The 16,247-nt window shown below is 47.6% G+C and overlaps 1 protein-coding gene across 2 annotated transcripts in view; it reads left to right on the top strand.

Moving 5' to 3' along the window:
- Positions 1 to 16,247, top strand: part of VPS50 (VPS50 subunit of EARP/GARPII complex) — a 43,620-nt gene that overhangs the window by 17,484 nt on the left and 9,889 nt on the right. The window contains exons 15-23 of one of the 2 annotated variants that reach the window (XM_064166809.1): positions 365 to 459; positions 1,132 to 1,230; positions 2,406 to 2,496; positions 3,549 to 3,725; positions 4,995 to 5,113; positions 5,993 to 6,099; positions 10,683 to 10,804; positions 11,771 to 11,827; positions 13,703 to 13,783. In XM_064166809.1, coding sequence (XP_064022879.1) covers positions 365 to 459; positions 1,132 to 1,230; positions 2,406 to 2,496; positions 3,549 to 3,725; positions 4,995 to 5,113; positions 5,993 to 6,099; positions 10,683 to 10,804; positions 11,771 to 11,827; positions 13,703 to 13,783 — 948 coding nt within the window. The remainder of the gene's footprint in view (positions 1 to 364; positions 460 to 1,131; positions 1,231 to 2,405; positions 2,497 to 3,548; positions 3,726 to 4,994; positions 5,114 to 5,992; positions 6,100 to 10,682; positions 10,805 to 11,770; positions 11,828 to 13,702; positions 13,784 to 16,247) is intronic. The other variant, XM_064166811.1, reaches the window with a different exon arrangement.

The following is a 16,247-nucleotide window of genomic DNA, read 5'->3' as shown; positions in this document are numbered from 1 at the left end:
TGTTCCAGTCCCCTCAGCGCCTTTGCAGCCCTTTGCTGTACCCTCTCCAGCAGTTCCCTGCCCTTCTTGAACCAGGCAGCCCAGAACTAGCCACAGTACTCCAGATGTGGCCTCACCAGGGCAGAACAGCGAGGCAGGAGAACTTCCCTCTGCCTGCTGGCCGCACTCTTCTTGCTGCATGCCAGAATGGCATCAGCCTTCTTGGCCACAAGGCCGCATTAGTGGCTCACGGTTACCCTGTTGCCCACCAAGACTCCCAACCATTCCAGGATTCTAGGAAGTGTTTCTATGCACAAACCTGAAGCATTAGTGAACCTTTTTGTCTTTGGTGTGTTGAGTATGCAAAAACTTCTCTGTTCTGTAGGATGTTCAGCTGAAAGTGAAGACCTATCTCCTGGGGACAGATCTGTCCAGCTTCAAATACGACGACTTCATATTTGTGCTTGACGTTACCAGCAGGTGAGCTGATGTGGTCATAAGAGCACAAAGCTGGATCCAGATAAGCCAGCACAGTTGATTAAGGCTGATATTTACATTCTGATGCCACTTTTGTTCCTATCTGTTCATACTTTAAAGAGCACTTCTTTGTGGGTGAACCTGAGTGAGCACCAATCTCTCTTGTTTACTTCTGCAAGTGGAAGAGATGGAACAAGCTGCTTTGCTGCTTAAGTAATGCTTAAGTGTGATACTAATTCAGTGCTGCTCATTTTTAAGATTTCAAATCTGCAGATTTCACACTTCTGATGGTTCTAAAAGCCTTTGAAGGGACTCTCAGTCCAGAGAAGTAAAACTTTGCAGTGCTGCTAACCTTTTCAATGTGATGTCCTTCTGTTTGGGGAATAGTGTCACATTCAGACTGTGCCACAGCTTGTCCTGTGTAATGGGATCTCAAAAAGGCTTTGAGTTTGCTTATGATTTGTTATTCTCTGTCTGTATGGAACCTTGTGATAGGATTTGGAGGGAAATGAGACAGGGAAATTGTGGAGTGAGTGAAGGCTTTGCAACTTTGTTGCTCTGCTCTTAGCTAAATGGATGCTCAGGGTAATGAGAAAGGAAGGCTTTGGCATTCAGACTGGAACAGCAGTACTAATAAAACAGCAAACATTTCTACATGTTCTTTCATTCTTACAGGCTGATGCAGGTTGGAGAGGAATTTTGTGGCAGCAAGTCTGAAGTTTTGCAAGAATCCATCAGAAGACAAAGTGTTAACTATTTCAAAACCTACCACCGGTGAGACTGCTCTGTGTGTGTGTGTGTGTGTGTGCATGGGGGGACTGCTCTGTGTGTGTGTGTGTGTGTGCAGGGGGGGACTGCTCTGTGTGTGTGTGTGTGTGTGTGCAGGGGGGGGACTCTAATGGCATTTAACTTGCAGTGCTTTCCAAAGGAATTCCACTGCAGGAGGTGGTGGAGTCACCATCCCTGGAGGTGTTCGAGGAAAGCCTGGATGAGGCACTTAGTGCCATGGTGTAGTTGACTGGCTAGGGCTGGGTGCTAGGTTGGACTGGATGAGCTTGGAGGTCTCTTCCAAGCTGGTTGATTCTATGATTCTGTGAGATGCTTGGAGGAAATTCCTGCCCATGAGGGTGGTGAGGCTCTGGAACAAGTTGCTCAGAGAAGTTGTGGAGACTCCAAGCCTGGAAGTGATGAAAGGAATGTTGGCTGGGGCCTTCAGCAAGCTGGGCTGGTAGGAGGTGTCCCTGCCCATGGCACAAAGCTTTGGACAGTGATTGTGCTTTGTTCCTATTAATAATTTTGATCTCTTGCTTCAGATGAGGTAGTTGCACAGGGAGGTTGTGGATGTCCCCTCCCTGAAGGTGTTCAAGGCCAGGTTGGATGAGGCTTTGAGCAATCAGGTCTAGAGGAAGGTGTCTCTGCCCATGGCAGGGGTTTGGAGCTAGATGATCTTTAAGCTCCCTTCCAACTCAACCCATTGTGTGATTGTCTGATAAGAAGGACAGGCACAACAGTCCTGCTGAGGAGTAAGTTCTCACTGCTGTCTTTGTCTTTTCCAACGAGTTCCTCCTTATGTGGTCCAAGATTTTCTTTGAGACATTTCTGCTTATGGCTGAGTGGAAGCTGTTCTGGAAGTTCCAGAGGACAGAAGCCCAGGATTACTGCAAAATCATAGATGTTCCTCTGTATTTTCTAAAGATTTTGTCAAACCCCCTTTTTTCTGAAGTTTGGGGCATGGCATTCCCTGAAAATTACTCCAGAGGTGTCCTAAAACATACTCTAGTAGTAACCACACCTCCTAAGTGGTCTGTCAGTTGACAGAATGAGTTAAACAGCTGCTTTCCAGCCTGACTTGGATCCAGTTTTCCAGGCTGTTTTTCACTGCATAAGTGAGTGTCTCTTTCTGCTTTACTCTTGCTGCCACTGAAGAGGATTCATTGCTTGCATTTCAGAACCCGCCTGGAAGAGTTAAGAATGTTTATGGAGAATGAGACCTGGGAGCTGTGTCCTGTTAAATCAAGCTTTAGCATTCTGCAGCTTCATGTGAGTTCCATGAATAACACATCCAGAGGGATTCAGGGTTTAGGAGTCCAGGTTTGCTAAGAAGCAGTAAGATCCGTAAGTTCCTCTTCTGCTACAGCAAGAGGCTGCTGGAGCAGTAATAGCAGAGAGGAAAATGGGAGGAGAGGCCTCAGTAGCATCTACTAGCTAAAGAAGTAATGTTTTCAGTAGAGAGAAGAGATTATCAACTCATAGATACTGCACCAGGGGACTGCAGCAGCAGAAGACGGCAGAAAGTAACCAATTCATTTAAACAAGCAGAAGTCTAACAAGCTGCAGAGATTGTGATCTTCAAACCTTTAGATAAGTAACAACAGACATTTAGCCACTTGTGAAGATCAGTAGCAAGACTTGAACTGATAAAAATGAGAGAAGTGCAGGTTTTCAGGTAAAAATGTCTCAAATGATACTCTTATGTGCCCTGCTTGGTCCATAGACAAATCTGTGCTGTCACTCAGTCGTCAGAGACTTCCTGTGCAAAGCATTTGGAAAGTAATACATTCTGAAAAGGACTTGTGAAAAATAAAATGAAGACCAAAAGTTCAGCTTTTGTGAGGAAAAAAAAACAACAGCTTTTGGTAGAATTTAGCTCTTATTTTGTCTCCTGACTTCTATGAAACAAAAAAACCTGCTTGGTTTTCACCTTGTTTTAGGTAGTGAAGACTTAGAATGCAGGGAGTGCCTCTGGATGAGGCACTTAGTGCCATGGTCTGGCTGATTGGCCAGGGCTGGGTGCTAGGTTGGACTGGATGAGCTTGGAGGTCTCTTCCAACCTGGTGAATTCTGTGATTCTTGCCTGAGCTAACATTAGCAAGATAAGCACTGTGAAATTGCCAATTTCAAGAGTAACTTGAGCCAGCATGAAGAGCACCTTTAAGATAGACATGAAAACGAGCAGCAAGCTTTGTCTACAAAGTTTTTATGTCCAGTTAGTTGGCCACAAGTTTGTGTTCTGTTATTTGTGTATCTGGAGTCCTAACAGCAGTGCAGCTGCTTTGTTGGTGATTGAAATTGTCCTTTCTTCCTGTGAATAGGAGTTTAAATTCATGGAGCAGTCACGTTCCCCATCTGTGTCACCTAGCAAGCAGCCTGCTTCTGCAGCTTCAACCACAGTCACTTTGTTTGAGCAGTACTGTAATGGAGGAAACCCCTTTGAAATTCAGGCTGACAGCAAAGACGATGAGACAGAAGATGTCCTGGCTTCCAATGGGGTATGGAGTGCTTCAGCAAATCTTACTCTCAGTAAATAGAATCACTGAATCATGAAATCATTTTGTTAGAAGACCTCTAAGGTGGTTGCCTGCATTGTCAAGGTCTTTCTTCCAGCCTTCACTAGTTTCATAATCATAGCAGGACACAGCCTTCAAAGACCAGATGACCTTGGAGGTCCCTGTGGTTCTGTGACACACAGGTCTGCAAACACAAACCCAATCTCCGTGCAGCTTTCATCACAAGGAGATCCTCAGCTCCAGTACCATGAGCCCTTAGATTGCTCATGTTCATATGAAATGGCCTTAGGTCTGAGCCAGAACTATTTTCTGTCCACAGAGAATGGCCCCACAATGACAGCAGAAGTGTTTTGGAGCAGCAGAACACAGCAGGCAGGAGCTGTGGATCCATAGCTGGGGATGTTCCTGCTTACTGCAGGGGGGTTGGACTAGGTGACCTCTAGAGGAGCCTTCCAACCCAGGGCATTCTGTGATTCTGTGACCATGACAATGATCATGGGGCTGGAGCAGCTCTACTAGAAGGAGCTGGGGGTGTGCAGCCTGGAGAAGAGAAGGCTCCAGGCAGACCTAACAGCAGCCTGCCAGCACCTGAAGGGGCTGCAAGCAGGCTGCAGAGGGACTGTTTGCAAAGGCCTGCAGGGACAGGACCAGGGCAATGGTTTGGAATGAGAGCAGAGCAGATTGAGACTGGAGGTGAGGAACAAGTTGTGCTGCAGGAGGCTGCTGGAGCAGTGCCACAGGCTGCCCAGGGAGGTGGTTGAGGCCTCATGGCTGGAGCTATTGGAGGTGAGGCTGGACAAGGTCCTGAGCAACCTAATCTAGTGCAGGACATCCCTGCTGAGTGCAAGGGGCTTGAATTGGATGACCTTTGGGGGTCACTTCCAATCCCAGCACTTCTGTGATTCTGCTGTATTTGCTCACATTGTCTGCATTGTCTGATACTTGTTAGGCAGCTTTTAATTGTAATCTAACTGCTGAGGACTCTCACTTTAGGGTGAGATCTGCCATAAAACTGAGCAAGAACTTTGACCTGGTTTTGTGTTCGGAGTTCTGTCAAACTCTAGTGCTGGTCAGAAATGTTTGAATGTAAAACTTTGTACTATTCTCTTCAAAGCTGTATTAGAATATTGTTGCTTTGTCCCTTTGATGAATAATTCTTTCTTCAGCTTTCTTTTTTTTTTTTTTGCTTTCTTGTGGTAAGATTTGGTTTAATTATCTTCTTGAGTTTTTGGGTTCTTGTTTTTTTAACAGTACGAATCAGATGAACAAGAAAAAAGTGCTTATCAAGAGTATGACAGTGACAGTGATGTTCCTGAAGAGCTGAAAAGAGATTATGTGGATGAGCAGACAGGAGATGCCCCTGTGAAAAGGTACCCAGAGTGCTTGAGTCCTTGGTCTCAGTGATGTGATTTTCATCTCAGAACTCTTAACTGGTTCATTTTCTGTTTAATCTCTGCTCTGTAACAATAGGATAACAACCAAATGGTCTTTGTGCTACCAGCATAGCCAGAAAAGCTCAGCACTTAGACCACCAGAACAGGGAGGAGAAACTGCTCATGATTATTGCAGACAGGAACTTCAGAAAGCCTGGATTCAAAGTAGATGTTAGGAAAGGGTTCTTTAGAGGGAGGGTGGTGAGACACTGGCACAGGTTGCCCAGGGAGGTTGTGGAGCACAGAAGCATCCAATGTGATCTTTGACCATCCTGTGCAACCCCTCTACCAGAGCAGGTCACCCAGGGACACATCCAGGCAGGATTGGAATGGAACTGTAGGGATCATTGAGTCCAACTCCTGCTTCTCATAGGGCTGCAACGAATGAAAACTCAAATGCCTGTTTAGTTTTACCTTCCTTAAATTGTTCCCATTTCCAGATAGCCTTTCCCAGCTGTATTTTGCTAGGCTGCTCCTGCTTTGTTGTGACTTGCACTGGTTTAATTTTCTTCACTTCCTGAACTGTTAACTTGAGTCAGAGTGGATAAAGTGATTAGTGAAGCCAGACAGAGAGTGATTAGTGAAGCCAGACAGAGCCCTCCGAAGCTCCTTTCTCTAGTGCAATTTTATGTAGATTAGTCCAGGCTCCTTTCTTTAAATGTTAGAATCCTAACCCAGCTATCCTCTGGCCTAAGTAGAGTACTGTGCTGGAAGTCACACTTGTGTGTCAAAGCAGCTGGGGAGGAAAGACTGCTCTGCTGCTTCGTTCTCTTGTCATGAATCTAAGAGGCTTCTGCTGTGTTTTGTTTTCTTCAGTTTCTCTCGAGAAACTCTGAGGAGCAGAAAGAAATCAGATTATAACCTCTACAAAGTCAATGCACCCATCCTGACCAACACTACACTGAATGTCATCAGGCTTGTTGGTATGTGGACAGTTGCACTTTCTCTTCTCTGCCTTGTCTTCTAGTGATTTTTGCTGTGGTTTTTTGGGTGTCATAGAATGGGAGGGGTTGGAAGGGACCTCCGGGGACATTCAAGGTTATCCAGTTCCACCTCCCCTGCTATGGGCAGTGACACCTCCCTCTAGAGCAGGTTGCTCAAGGCCTCATCCAGCCTGGGCTTGAACATTCTCACTGGAGAGGACATCCACAACCCCCCTGGGCAAGCTATGCCAGTGTCTCTCCACCTTCACTGGGAAGAATTTTCTTCCTGACCTCCCGTTTTAATCTGCCCTCTTCAAGCTTCCATCCATTCCCTCTCATCCTATCACTACGAGCCCTTGCAAACAGTCCCTCCCCAGCTTTCTTGTAGGTCCCCTTCAGGCCACTCTGAGGTCTCCCCAGAGCCTTCATCAAGTCCAACCCACTTGCCAAAGGAGGAAGTAAACTTTGAAGCTTTTGCTTGCTCTCAAGGCCATGAACTGTTAAGAAAACAATAATGGTGATGAGAAACCTCCCAGCAGAAATCTTGTAGCTGAATTAAATGATTGGTTACATAGCACAGGGTCCTAGAATGGTTTGGGTTGGAAGGGCCCTTAAAGATCATCTAGTTCCAACCCCTCTGACTTAGGGGCTTTAAAAACAACCCCTAAGTCTTTCAAAGTGATCTCATTGCAATGAACTTCTTCCTTTTTCCTTGTGAGTGGTGTTGTAGCTCCTCATGCCTGTTGTAGGAAGCTGTGTGTTTGGTTTTACTAGTTACTACAGAGACACTAGAACTCAACCACAGGTGATTCAGCAGGTTATGTGTTTACTCCCCTCCCTTGTTTTGTGTGGATTCATTTCTTACTTATTAGTAACTTATTGCTTGTGTGGACCAGTTGGCTGTGGATTAATCTGACAAAGAACACTCTCAAACTTAGTGTCTTTAAGGACAAAAGAAATGCTGGAAATGCTCAAAAGCAACCTGGCAGGCATTCAGCAATTTTAGCTGTTAAAGAGCGAGCCCCTAGCAAGTCAAACTGGTTTGGAGTTGCTCTTTAAGTGGTGTTTTCAAACCCTTCTAGCACAATGTGGATTTGGGCTGGTGTTGCTGTTTGGAAATGTTCTCATCTCCCCCTTTCTCACCCCAAATAGGAACTTGGGTGCAACTAGGTAGCAATGTGGAGCAGCTAGAAGTTGGCATCCTGCTGGAGCAGCAAGGAGGAAATGTTCTTGGAACATGTGTTGTGTTGTGTCAGGATGCTGAGTGATGTAGTAATAGAGAAATGTTCTTGGCATCAGGAGAGCTTTGTAGGGACAACACTTGGGCAGCAGAGTGTGTAGCCCTTTGGAAAAGCATAAGATGCTGCCTGAGGGATTACCTTCCTACCAGCTGCCCAGATAGTTGGAAACCTAACAATCCAGGATGTGACACATCACCCTTGTACCATGGAGGGGTGGCAGGCAGGCTTCAAAATGTGTTTATCTCACCACTAAGTGGAAAAAATCAGCTCGTGGCAGTAGAGGATAGTCATGCAGCACCCAGGAAGCTGACAGCTGCTCGGATTTGGGTACCATCCCTTCCCAAACATCTGAAAATCTTCATCCTGGGCTGCACTGCAGTTGGTTTCATTTGGCTTTGCCTTTTTGGAAGACAAACTGGGTTTTTGAAGCCTGCTTTTCAGTTTGTTTATCAAACTGTGGGGCAAAACATTAATAATTAAGCCTAGAATTAACAATTGGGCTTAAGTGCCAAAGAGGAAGTGTGGCAACCTGTGCCTGATCCCCCAGAATAACAACATAGATGCTTGTGTGTGTCAGCAAACTGGGGCACAGATGCACAGTATCCAAGCAGGGAGTCTAAGCTACGTGGAAGGCTGGCAAGGAGCAATGCTAAGCTCTTCTTGCTCGTTACCATAGTGCTCCATCATCTTAGCAGGTGTGCAGCTGTAGTATTTGTTTCATAAATGGAAGTTATTTTTACTGAGCTACACAAGTAACTGCTTCAAAGAAAAAGAAACCCAAATGCCAGAAGCTAATTTGGTTTCTTTTGTTGTTCGGTTTCTCTGCTTAAGCCAACATTTTCTGTATTGATTAGGAAATTACTTTGCTGGGCACAGCATTAACTTGAAAAACACTGTTGTTGACTACAGGAAAAAAGGGATTATTTTAGCACCCTCCTGCCAGTTTTCCTTCCAACCTATCACATCAAAACTTGCCTTGAATATGGCAATTTGTGAAATGATCTGCCAGATCCTGTGTGCTGGGTGAGCTGCATTTACATTTTGGTTCCAAAATTGCTGGCTGTTACTATTAGCTGCTCTTTCTGCTTTTAGACCTGGCAGACTGCTGGTGCTATTAGCATCTCTGAGCCAGCCAGCAGGATAGTGCAGGATCTAACCCTGCAGCAGAAAGGTTTTGCATTAAGTGCACTTTTGCTATGCCCCTGAGAAAGGAGCTGTGCCCTCTGTTCATAGATTCATAGAAGAGACCATAAAGACCATCCAGATCCAACCCCCTGCTATGGGCAGGGACACTTTCCATTAGAGCAGGATGCTGGCCTTGAACACCTCCAGGGATAGGGCATCCACAGCCTCCCTGGGCAACCTGTTCCAGTGTCTCTCCACCCTCACTGTCCAGAAGTTCTCCCTAATCTCCAGTCCAAATCTCCGCTCCTCAAGCTTCAATCCATCCCCTCTTGTCCTGTCACTAAAAGCTATGTGCTGTGTGAGTTAGACACACAGGGGAGCATTGCTTTCCTAGACCAAACCCTCTGATCAGTTTGACTCAGCTAACACAGACCTCAAAGCCTTGAGTTTGTTTATAACCCTACTTCATTTTCATTTTCCCAAACTGAGTGCAGAACAACAGAGAGCAGGAGGGAAGGTTCTGCATCTGGGTGGGTGCAATCCCAAGCACAACTGCAGGCTGGGTGGGGAATGGCTGAGAGCAGCCCTGAGGAACAGGACCTGGGGATCTGGGGTGGTGAAAAGCTCCACAGGAGCCTGCAGTGTGAGTGCAGCCCAGACAGCAACCCTGTGCTGGGCTGCAGCAAGAGCAGTGGGCAGCAGGGCAAGGGAGGGGATTCTGCCCCTTGGCTCTGCTCTCCTCAGACCGCACCTGGAGTCCTGTGTGCAGTTCTGCAGCCCCCAGCACAAGCAGGACATGGAAGTGTTGGAGCCAGTCCAGAAGAGGGCGACAAAGATGCTCAGAGGGCTGCAGCAGCTCTGCTGTGAGCACAGGCTGAGAGAGTTGGGGCTCTGCAGCCTGGAGAAGAGAAGGCTTCCAGGAGACCTTATAGTGGGCTTCCAGTATTTGAAGGGGGCTAAGGAGGGCTGGGGAGGGACTATTGAAAAGGTCTGGTAATGACAGGACAAGAGGTAATGGGTTTGAACTGGCAGAGGGGAGACTGAAACTGGATGCTAGGAAAGGGTTCTTTGCAGTGAGGGTGGTGAGACACTGGCACAGGTTGCCCAGGGAGGTTGTGGCTGCTCCCTCCCTGGAGGTGTTCAAGGCCAGGCTGGATGAGACCTTGAGCACCCTGTACTGGTGGGAAGTGTCTCTGCCTGTGGCAGGGGAGTTGCAACTGGCTGATCTGTGGTGTCCCTTCACCCTAAACCATTCTCTGATTCTAGCTGATTGGCCAGGGCTGGGTGCTAGGTTGGGCTGGATGAGCTTGGAGGTCTCTCAACCTGTTTGATTCTGTGATTCTCCCTGGATGTGGCAGAGTTCTGACAGCTGCTGCTGCCAGCCTGCCCCTCTAGGAACATTGGAAATCCTGGGGGTTCCTACCCCAGATACGAAGGACAGACAGCAGGAAGTGCTGTATCATTGATGTGAAACACATCGTTCCCAGAGCTGCTGGCTGAAATCTAGGCTTGGGTGTATGATTTTTATCCTGTCTCTTTCTGGTGCCTTATGTGCAGCTACAAACACACACTGGTCCTTCCAATCTCCACTGCCTCTGCACAGCATTTGCCAGAGGCTGCTGAAGGGATTCTCACTGTTACTGTTCTTGTTAAATGAAGCAGAAATCTGCAGGGGGTCCAGAAGGTTGTCCCTTTTGAATTTGATACCAGAAGACCAACGATTTGAGACACTTTGGTGTGGGTTAAAATCCACATTCAGGAGAAGTCTTCAGGCATTTGTGGTGTCTTAGTCTTCCAAAGATTGCACTGGGTTAGAGAGGACCCTCAAAGTCATCTTGTCCAACCCCACTGCAGTCAGCAGGGACACCTCCAACTAAATCAGGCTGTCCAGGGTCCCATCAAGTCTGATCTTGAATGTCTCTAAGGGTGGGGCCTCAACCACCTCCCTGTGCAACCTGTGGCAGTGTTGCAGCAGCCTCCTGGTGCACAACTTGCTCCTCACATCCAAGCTCAATCTGCTCTGCTCTCATTTCAAACCATGTCCCTGCAGGCCTGTTTCCAAAGCTCCCCATCCCTAAGAGGTGACTAAGTTGTTCCTGAGCAATATTCCAGACTGAAGAACCAACTTCCTAAAGCCGGTTTGGAGTTTGTCAGGCTCAGCCTTCCATTTGCAGCCCTTGTGCTGAGGAAACTGATGCTGTGTGTTGGATTTTCCAGGGAAATACATGCAGATGATGAATATTCTGAAGCCAATTGCATTTGATGTGATCCACTTCATGTCCCAGCTCTTTGATTACTACCTGTACGCAGTCTATACCTTCTTTGGCCGCAACGACACGGTAGGCAGAAACGTTCTCCATGTCCTGCTGCACACACAGAACGAGAGCACAGATGAGATCACTTCACTGCAGATCTACCACCTGATACTGTAACCCCCAGAAAAAATGAGTGGCAATAGGATGGATTTGAATGCAGGAGGAAGGAAAGGCTGATTAAGTCAGCGCTGAGGGGAGTAACTGCTGGGAGCATCATTATCACCGGGCCACGAATGCTGCCGTGTTTTGCATAGCTTCTGTCCTCTCTTTCTGGCAGCAGTTTGGATGGCAAGCAAGGCAACCTGAAATACTTGGAAGCAGAAAGTGGAGAGCAAAGGAGCAGTCTGCAGGAGGAGGGTGGTGGTTTGAAGCCTGGGGAGCGTGAGGGTTGAATTTTCCTGTGTGTGTTTCCCTAACTCAGATAAAAACAGCAGAGAGGAAGAGGAGGAGGGGGCCACGAAGGTTAAGGAGTGAGTCAGGTTTGAGAGGTGTGAAGTACACATCTTCAGGTCTGGCATTCTGCTGTCCAACTAATCGCGCTAATGAAAGCGAGGGGCTTGGGAGCGAGCTTGTAATTGAAATCAGTGCTTGTTGGCAGTGGCTCTACATAACCCAGATCAGCTCCCAACAGGATTGTCTCAAAGCATGCAGGAAAATCTGTGTGTAAAACCAACTGCCTCTTCTCTTGGCCCTGAGATGGCTCCAGGAGTACTAATATTGTGGCACTCCAAATTCCTCAGCCTCTGGTGGCAAATCGTAGCGGATTGTCAGGCTCACCTCGTGGTGCTGGGTGGGTTTGGGCAGGCCAAATGTATCTGCAGTTTGTTTGCCTTCAGGTGGGCAGGTTTGGGGGCTGTTGGTTTGGGTTTTGATGAAACACTTGTTTGCCATTGGCTGGATCTGCTGCTCTGGTATCCACGTCCTGTTGCATTTCTTCATTTATTTTTCCACTTCCCATTCTGTGTTTTCTTGTTTGTTTGTTTTTTAAAGCCCATCCTGAGTTCCTCCCTCTCTGCTTCTAACAGAGAACAGCCCAGTGCTAGGCAGGTAAATTTCCCAGCAGATGGGTGGTTGCAGTTGTGCTGTTTCTGTAGTGTGCCTAATCTTTGTTTCAGCAGATGCTTCTCCGTGGGAAGCACTGATGCTTACTTACAAAGGGTCTACAATTGCAGTACACTCTCTTGTAATGCTGCTGAAACATCCTCACTCCCCATAGTGGTTCTGAACTTTTAGCAAGTAGAGCTGGCTGATGGTGTGTGATTCAGACCACTGGAGTGGATTTAGACCACAGGAGCCTTCCTGGCTCTTTTTTATCTACAAAATAACATCAGATGGGAGCCTGAAAAATAGATGTTGGTAATATAACTTCCTTAAGTGGTTAAAACTCTTTGTGACTGTGTGTGTAAGTTAGGGCACACATAAAGAAGCTGATTAATCTTAAAGAGGTTGTTGCCAGTTCAGTTAAGGCTGCATTTCTTCCTGCTCTCAAATGAGTGAGCAACTGTCCTGACCTGGTGTCTTGAACTAACCCTGGGCATCTAAGACTGAAAAGTTCCCTTGGAGTAAAAAGTGAACTGACACCAAACAACTGATGGGTTGGGTTTGTTAGAGGCAGTGAAAACTCTTGGTAAGGGACCAGAGCAGAAGGAGAATGGGAAGAAAAAGGAGAGGGAAAGACAGAGAGAGAGGGAGAGAGAGAAGAGTTACGAAGTAAGAGGAAAAAAGCTGTCACCACTCCGTGGATCCAGCAAGTGTACATCCAGTGGGAATGCAGCTCAGGTGTAAATCTGCATGGAATCTGTAGGAGGACTGGGGCAGGTGGACATCTCCAGAGGCAATAAATGGGGACTGAAACAATAACCACTTGACACTGAAAAGGAGTGGAGGAGATGACCTCAGCTCCCTGCTTTAGTGCGCTGAAGGGAGCCCAGCGAAGCAGTGCACAACAGTGCTCTGAGGGTTCTTCAGTAAACTGCCTTTTGGTGTGAATCACATACCAGAACTGCACCAGACACTCCCACATCCTTGACATGAATGTGTTCCTCAGCTGTCCCCTTTCAGCTGCCTTTCTTGTGCTGTTTGTGCTTTGCTTCTCTTAAAGCTGCCCGTGGAAGGTAAGTAGCTGCAGTAGTTCTGCACGTGGGCTCTGCCCCTCAGCTGCTAGAACTCACTGCATTCACCAGGACATCAGTGGAGCTCTACTGCTTTATCCCAGCTGAGCATCCAGCCCATAATGCTTCTCAGCTGGGAAAACATGAAGATGGCACGTTTCTCAAGGAGACCTTTCTAAGCAGTGCTCACAAGGCCTGCTTTGTAAGGATCAATGGACACCACTTTGCTTACTCAAGGTAGTCAATAACGGATTGTGTAGCTGCAGAGAGGAGCCCAGACCACTTGGCTTGCTTGTGGTGTCTGTGCAGGTCCTGCTGGGACACTGTGGTACACCACTCTGGGCTCATCACCCAGGGGAGGCCTCCTGCAGTCCTGCACCCAAATACAATTCCCTAACAATCACAGAATGGTTTTAGTTGGAAGAGACCTTTAAGATCACTGAGTCCAACTCTGCCAAGGCTGGGGCTAAACTGTGGCCCTCAGCACCACCTCTCTGCCTCCTGGAAACATTGCCAGGGATGGGGATTGAAGCAGCTGCAGTGTTTGAGGACGCTGGGTACTGGGGGTGCTGCTGTGAGTGGGAAGCTGTCATCTTCATGCAGGGTCCTGGGGTCACTGCTCACACCAGTGCAGCGCTGAGTGCTGTGACCACTGCCGACGTCATTTGCTGTGCTTGTGTTTCTGTGCTGCAGCTGTAATGTCAGGAGACTGTAGCTCGTGTTTAGGAACTCAGCCTGTTGTTCCATCACTGTAAAGCTTTAAACCAATGGATTTTCCCTTCCCAAATAAAACAGATCCTCTTTCTTCCAGTTTGAATCGACGGGCCTGGGCCTGAGCAGCAGCAGATTGCGCACCACACTGAACAGAATCCAGGAGAGTCTGATTGACCTGGTGAGTGCCTGGGTGCTGTTAATGCTCAGTGGGACAGAGCTGTGGGGAGTGCATCCAGGAGGTGCACTTCATTGTGCCCTCCTGAGTCTTATCTTTACATAGCATCACAGAATGGGTTAGGTTGGAAGGGACCTCAAAAATCATCCAGTTGCAACCCCCCTGCCACAGGCAGAGATACTTCCCACCAGCACAGGGTGCTCAAGGCCTCATCCAACCTGGTGCTGAACACCTCCAGGGAGGGAGCAGCCACAACCTCCCTGGGCAACTTGTGCCAGTGTCTCACCACCCTCACTGCAAAGAACCCTTTCCTAGCATCCAGTTTCAGTCTCCCCTCTGCCAGTTCAAACCCATTCCTCCTCATCCTGTCATTACAAGACCTTGTCAATAGTCCCTCCCCAGCCCTCCTGGAGCCCCCTTCAGATCCTGCAAGGCCACTCCAAGGTCTCCTGGAAGCCTTCTCCTCTCCAGGCTGCACAGCCCCAACTCTCTCAGCCTGTCCTCATAGCTGAGCATCTTGGTGGCCTCCTCTGGACTGGCTCCAACACTTCCATGTCCTGCTTGTGTTGGGAGCTCCAGAGCTGCACACTCCTGCATCTCCTCTGCTCCAGTTTAATAAATGGTTTGTGTAGTAATTAATCCCATGGATGCAGCAGGCAGGATTTGTTTTCCAAGGCTTCTCCCTTTGGATTTGGAGAGAGATGCTTCACTCTGACTTCCCTAAGGATTTGGCCTTCCACAGGATTGTCTTTTAATGCCTTTTTAATTCCTTCAGGTGTGCTATGAAATCCTAAACTTTCAGAGAAGCTTCTTGAGGGGTTTTGGGGACGTTTCTTATGAAGTCAGTAGAGGGAGCATGAGATAAGTAATAACCCCAGGCCTTTAGGAAGCATTAAAATAGTCCTCTTGATATTCATCTCAAAGGCAGGGCACTCAGAAATGAATACTCAGTCCAGGAAGATCTTACAAATGAATCAGTTAAGGGTTATGGAAAAATGGTAAGTGATGGAGTTGATGTTTTAAACTTTACTCTGTGCTCACAGTTCCTGGCAGTGCTTTGCAGTCTTGAACTTCTCTTTTTTCATCAGTCAAAACAATATTTAAAAGACCATTTTTAGGAGTAAATTGGAATTCCTTCCTCAGACACTTAACAAATGCTGTCACAGATGGAGTTAGTGTCAGGTGAAATTAGCAGCTGTGTTCCAGCTAAGACTTGAGAGGAGGAGGAAGAAATCTTAGCCAATTCTTATTAACTTAAAGGCATTGCATGAGGTTTATTAATCTCTCAGGAACTTTTGCTGATCTGCTGCTATAAATGGGATCATTTTTTCTTTCACTTTTTGATCCATGGTGAAAAAGTCTATTGGGTAATTTATTGTTTGCCTATCTTTAAGAGTTAACAAAAGTCCAGGTGAATCTTGACTATGTCATCAAATTGGTGTTTCTCATGCTTGTTGTGGACTACTCACAACGTTCATAGAATGGTCTGGGTTGAAGGGACCTCCAAATTCATCCACTCCAACCCCCTGCACTCAGCAGGGACATCCTCCACCACAGCAGCTTGCTCACAGCCTGCTCCAGCCTCACCTTTAATACCTACATCCATAGAGCCTAAATCACCTCCCTGGGCAGCCTGTGGCAGTGTTCCAGCAGCCTCCTGCTGCACAACTTGTTCCTCACCTCCAGTCTCAATCTGCTCTGCTCTCATTCCAAACCATTGCCCTGGTCCTGTCCCTGCAGGCCTTTGCAAACAGTCCCTCTGCAGCCTGCTTGCAGCCCCTTCAGGTGCTGGCAGGCTGCTGTTAGGTCTGCCTGGAGCCTTCTCCTCTGCAGGCTGCACACCCCCAGCTCCCTCAGCCTGTCCTCCTAGCAGAGCTGGTCCAGCCCCAGGATCATTTTTGTGGCCTCCTCTGGCCCTGCTCCATCAGGTCCATGTCCTTCCTGTGCTGAGGGCTCCAGAGCTGGACACATTACTCCAGGTGGGGTCTCAGAAGAGCAGAGGGGCAGAATCCCTCCTCTGTGCTGGCCACTTCTTTTGGTGCAGCCTAGGATGCCCAGAGCCCTGTCCAACCTGCCCTTGAGCATTTCCAGGAAGGGAGCTTCTACCACCTTTCACTGTGCCAGTGCTCCACCACCCTCAGCATGAAGAATTTCTTCCTGGTGTACAAAATTTCTTCCTTAAAACTTCCCAAGATGTAGCTTGAGCATTCCCTAGATGCCTGTGTGGGCAGATAGCTGCCTTAGGTGATACTGCTGCTTCCAAAAGTGAGACTTTTTGGAGCAAAGAACCTTGGAATGCTCCTTCCACGGGGAAGAAAAGATAATTTGTGAGGGGTTTTCCTTCCTCTCTCTGCAGACATTTGCAGCATGTCCATAGCAGGGATGCTTGAGGTGTCAGTGGCAGAGAGCTTTGGGTGTGCAAAAGAAACTTCTGACAAGACAAACACTTTGGAAACCTGCTGGGACT

Source organism: Pogoniulus pusillus, chromosome 28, assembly GCF_015220805.1.
Source record: "Pogoniulus pusillus isolate bPogPus1 chromosome 28, bPogPus1.pri, whole genome shotgun sequence".
In the NCBI taxonomy this organism is placed as follows: Eukaryota; Metazoa; Chordata; class Aves; order Piciformes; family Lybiidae; genus Pogoniulus; species Pogoniulus pusillus.
Note: the sequence above shows the minus strand (reverse complement) of the source record. Positions and strands in the feature narration are given on the sequence as shown.